Source organism: Myotis davidii, unplaced genomic scaffold (genome assembly GCF_000327345.1).
Source record: "Myotis davidii unplaced genomic scaffold, ASM32734v1 scaffold518, whole genome shotgun sequence".
Taxonomy (NCBI): Eukaryota; Metazoa; Chordata; class Mammalia; order Chiroptera; family Vespertilionidae; genus Myotis; species Myotis davidii.
The window spans coordinates 291328-296780 of NW_006289828.1; the positions used below are offsets into that span (position 1 = coordinate 291328).

The 5453-nt window shown below is 32.9% G+C and overlaps 1 protein-coding gene across 1 annotated transcript; it reads left to right on the plus strand.

Moving 5' to 3' along the window:
- The first annotated feature begins 4370 nt into the window (after positions 1-4370).
- Positions 4371-5453, plus strand: LOC102773812 (olfactory receptor 6C74). The gene has a single exon (XM_006762689.1). It carries the CDS (start codon positions 4449-4451, stop codon positions 5382-5384), a length of 936 nt encoding a protein of 311 aa, XP_006762752.1. The 5' UTR covers positions 4371-4448; the 3' UTR covers positions 5385-5453.

Consider the following 5453-nt stretch of genomic DNA (forward strand, 5'->3'; position numbering starts at 1 on the left):
TAAGATTTTCTGTTTATTTTCTTCTTAGTTTCCATTGCCCTAGAGCTACATCGGTAAAGATATTGCTACTATAAGCATGTCTGATATTTTGCTGCCTGTGGAGTCTTGTAGGATTTTTATGGTTTAACGTCTTACATTTAAATCCTTTTAGCCATTTTGAGTTTGTTTTTGTGTATTGTGTAAGTTGGTGATCTAGTTGCATTTTTTTTTTTTGCAGGTATCTGACCAAATTTCCCAGCACCATTTATTGAAGAGACTGTCTTGACTATCTTGTATGCTTTTGCCTCCTTTATCAAATATTAAGTGAGCATAATGGCTTGGGTCGATTTCTGGGTTCTCTATTCTATTCCCCTCATCTATGTCTGTTCTTGTGCCAGTACCCGGCAGTTTTGAGAACTATGGCTTTGTAATATAGCTTGATACATGGTATTATGATCCCTCCAACTTTGTTCTTCTTTCTCAGGATTGCTGTGGCTATTCAGAGTGTTTTTTTTATTCCAGATGAATTTCTGGAATTGTTCTAGGTCTTTTAAATATTCCATTTGTATTTTAATGGGGACTGCATTGAATCTGTAGATTGTTTTGAGTAGTATGAGCATTTTAATAATGTTAATTCTATCAGTCCATGAACATGGTATGTCTTTCCATTTGTTTATGTCTTTCTCTATCTCTTTTTTCAATGTCTTGTAGTTTTCTGAGTATAGGTCTTTTACCTCCTTAGTTAAGTTTATTCCTAGGTATCTTAATTTTTTTGGTACAATGTTAAGTTTATGTTATTTTAAAAGGTAGAAAGCCCTCAGTTAAAATCTGATTTATATTAGTCTTTTATAAAGACTAATAAAAAGAGAAAATGATAGGTTTAACAAAGAAGAATGAGTTACTATATGGTGTAATATAATTTAATGTAAACTAAATACATTTTAAAAATTACAAATAGAGGACATCAATATTAAAATATAGTCTTTCTGGTTTTTTGTTTGCATTTCTTCATCAATGTAGTACACTATTCTTTTGAAAAGTCTGGATTAAGAGAAAACAAATTCAAAGATCTTAATTGAGTTCATGATAGTTTGAGTAAAAATTAATGAATTAATTATTATAGGCTATTACTGATGATTAGCAAAATATTTGGTGTGGGTAGCAACAGACCTCAAAATAATAGGTATCTCATAGAGCCTTTCCTCCTATAATTCTCATTCTTTAATATTTTTAATCAGTTAATTCTCTTGAGACAAGTGGCACTGCGTATAAAAAGGATTCCACTTCTTGTAATCTTAAGAACTACAAAACAAGCAATTAGGCTTCTTATTGAAGGACAGAAACTTCTCAAAATAAAGAACAAGTCTGAAATCTCTTTTTATATTTCATTTTTATACTTTTAAAAAGATAAATATATTCATTTTCTGCATAATCCTAAAAAATATGTTCTAAGTGAAATATTACGTACGTTGGTGAGCAATGATTGTTTTAAAAACCATGAGAAAAAAATGGAACTAGATAAGTTTTTTTGTTATGTTAAAAAATTTTGAGTTTACATATTCTCAGTGTGTGTTGCTGAAGCCAATGTATATTTAGAAGAGAATGTAAGAGAAAAGTATGGGTTAAAGCAAAAAAACCCTCAAAATGATGGCATGAAGACCTTCAGAAATTGCTTCTATTCTGGGACTCACATTAAATGAAGAGAGGTAGGAATGAAATTGCTACTACACACATTAAGGTTTAGAAAAAAATGTGGTTTTGTTTTAATCATAAGAACCTTTTCATGAAACTCTAAAAATTGATTTGTATTAACTTCACTGAAATAGTATGGCATGAAGTGAGGACTAATGTTTTCCAAAGCTATTTTGATAGTTATACTGAAAGAATCAACTGTGCTATCTTAATAGGAAATCTTTAAACCTTTCATTTTGCAGGAACCAAGCTTTGACTAGATATCCTTCATAGTATTCAACAGAATCAGAGAAATGCTCTTTATTAAATAAATATATTTTCTCTAGATAATTATAACAGCATATGAATTTATAACAGCATGGTCATTGAGTATTGTCAATTATGGATAACTCTTGAACTTGGGAAATTATTGTTTCATATTTGTGAATCAGTCACATTGAATTATATAGAAATTTAACTTTCCTGTCACAAAGGAATCTCTTACCTCTTACCTATAAACTTCAAAAGCAGTTATAGAAACCCTGAAACTATAAACGGGCTTAGAAATCGTGACTATTTTACTTTATCTAGCTAGAACTTATTATAGTATTTGGAAGAAAAATAATATTGCCTAATAGTTTGTAACATTTATTTATTTAGAATCCTGTAATTTAAATTTAGGCTAGACAGTACTCAAATACGAACTTACTCTGACTTTACACTCTGGTACTCTATATAACACATATTGTTGACTGATGTTTTCCTATGATTTTCACTTTTAAAAATAGAATAACCTTGGATTTAAAAAACATCTCACTAGTGAGTATGACTTTTACTTATATGGCTAGACTATTCACATTTTTAGAAAAATGATTCATTGAAGAAAATGGTAAAGGAAAGAAAAGAGAAGTAAAAGGGAGAAGGAAAAAAATTAGTGGTAATTATTTGTAATGTATGGAGGGTACTTTTCTTCAACTCTTCTAGGTTCTTCTGGCTGGTCTAATAATTAAATTGATATGCGACAGATCAATAGAAGGAACCCAAATTTAATTTTGTATGTACAGGGCTCCATAGGAATGAGGCACATAGGCAATTTGGTAACTGATGCTTATATGCTGTCCTGCTCTAAGAAGAACTGGATAGGGTTTTGGGACTTCAAAGGAAAGAAAGACAATTCATAGAAAGATGGGAAGATAAAATGTTTAGTAAACAAATGTTTTCTATGTCATTCAGAGACAAAGGGACACAGAGAGGAGTGGAGCAAACAGGTCTTGCTAAATTTCCCCTAGTCCACCGCACCTAGCTCATATTCTTTGCAGTTATCTTCTGATAATAGCTTTCTTCCTAGCATAGGTCCGTTAGATAGTTAAGGGGGAGCTAAAAAGAAAAAGTTCCCAAGTCTTCTTTTCTTAAAAATAATCAGCCTAAAGTAGTCATCATGCCAAAGAGACATAGTTTAGAGCAGTGAATTTTGCTCCCCTGCAATAATCATTGGAACTACTTGTACATTATTATGACAGCCAGACTGGAATATATAAAATGCAATAAGGTTAAAATACAATTTAATATGACACAATATTTTTCTTAAAAAAGTATTGTCATTCTTTAGAAAAATTTAGTGAAAGACTATTGAGGTGATGAATGTAAGGGCATAGGCTGGTCTGCAAGACAGAAAAACAAGAAAAAATAAAAATTCCCATAATTTTGAATTGTCATGTGCCGAACCAGGAAGAGAATGAATATTGAAAATAGAGAAGAAGCTATGAAAGGTAACAGAGGAAGTAATGGACTAATATAACTACCAGCCATGTCTAACATTTATATTTTTAAAATAGCTAGTTTTCTAGAACCCGCCTCTGTCCCTGCAGATATTAAGTGTGCTACTTAAACAAAACAAATACCACAAATGAGGATATGCGTTATTATCTGTTTGGGTGTATATCAGAGGAAAGAAGCAACCAGGGTGAGATGAATTAAATTCAAGTCTCAGAAACAATGGAGGAAGCTAAACCAAAAGTTATAAGGATTTAAGTCTTAAATTTTCAGAAGTTTGGTGAAAGTATTGAATTCCCACTGCTAATGGGCTAGAAATATTTAGGTCCAGTTTATGTTAATTTTAAGAAGCAGAGATTCCTTAGCTGCAATCTGACTTACAGAATTACAAAGTCACCATAAAGTAGTAAACACAGAAAAGAAAATGTTTGGCAAAGAAACAGGGGTCTTATTTCTCTGTAAAATGATGAAGATGATGAAACTTTACTTGCTGCAAAGCAACGGGCTTCTCTGAAGATCTCTTGGGGTTCTGTGTAGCTTTAAGATTTATGACCCAAAGAAATAGTTTTAAACTGATATAGTTTTGTATTTGTATAAATAAAAACATGAATGATTCTTTTAATTAAAATAAAAAAAATTGGTCACAGGTTGGTGTAAAATAATTTAATGTAAAATAAATAGATTGGGAAAAATTGCAAATACAGAAGATAATAGTTAAAATATCATAGATTTTTGTTATTTGTATTTACTTTTATATGACATTATCAATGTAATATGTGATCTTTTTGAAATGCCTGGGTTTACAACCCTTTAGAAAAGAAAATAGAATTCCATTCAGTTAACAAATTTTAAATAAAAAAATATGAGTGAGTTTTGATAGGCTGTTACTGCTGACTAACAGGACAGAGAAGGGTGTTGGATATGGGAAGCAATGTGTTTAGGGAGCATCTTAAGCAAATAGTCATCTCAGGTAGCTTTTTCCCCTTTAATTTTTGTTTCTTTTTCTTTTTAAATAGAAAACAGCTATGAGAAACTACACGACAGTGACGGCATTTATTCTTCTTGGACTGACGGATGATCCACAAGTACAGGCTGTCATTTTTCTTCTCCTTCTTATCACCTACATGTTGAGTGTCACCGGGAACCTAACCATCATCACTCTCACCCTCCTGGATCCACACCTAAAGACGCCCATGTATTTCTTCCTCAGAAATTTCTCATTTTTAGAAATCTCATTCACAACTGTATGCATCCCCAAATTTCTTGTCAGTATGGCAACAGGTGATAAGTCCATTTCTTACAATAACTGTGCAGCACAGCTGTTTTTTACTATTCTCTTGGGTGCGTCCGAGTTTTTTCTTCTGGCTGCCATGTCCTATGATCGCTATGTGGCCATCTGCAAACCCCTGCATTACACCACCATCATGAGTGGCAGAGTCTGCACCTTGTTGGTCTTTGCTTCATGGTTGGCCGGTTTCATAATAATTTTTCCACCACTCCTTATAGGTCTCCAGCTAGACTTCTGTGCAGCCAACACTGTAGATCATTTCTTCTGTGATGTTTCTCCTATATTGCAGCTCTCTTGCACAAACACGGATATAATAGAATTAATGATGCTTCTCTCAGCCATTTTAACGCTCGTGGTCACACTAGTGTTAGTGATTCTCTCCTACACAAACATCATCAGGACTATTCTGAAGATACCTTCTCCTCAACAGAGGAAGAGAGCCTTTTCTACATGCTCTTCTCACATGGTAGTTGTGTCTATTTCCTATGGCAGCTGCATCTTCATGTATGTGAAACCCTCGGCGAAGGAGAGAGTGTCTTTAAATAAAGGGATAGCTCTGCTCAGTACTTCTGTTGCCCCCATGTTGAATCCCTTCATTTACACACTGAGAAACAAACAAGTGAAAGATGCTTTTAAGCACCTGATCAAAAAGAATTTTTTTTCAACGAAGTGAACCATTTTAGTGATATAACTGAGGTTATGAATAAAAAAAAAGGAAGTGTGGGGTGTGTCACAGAGCTCT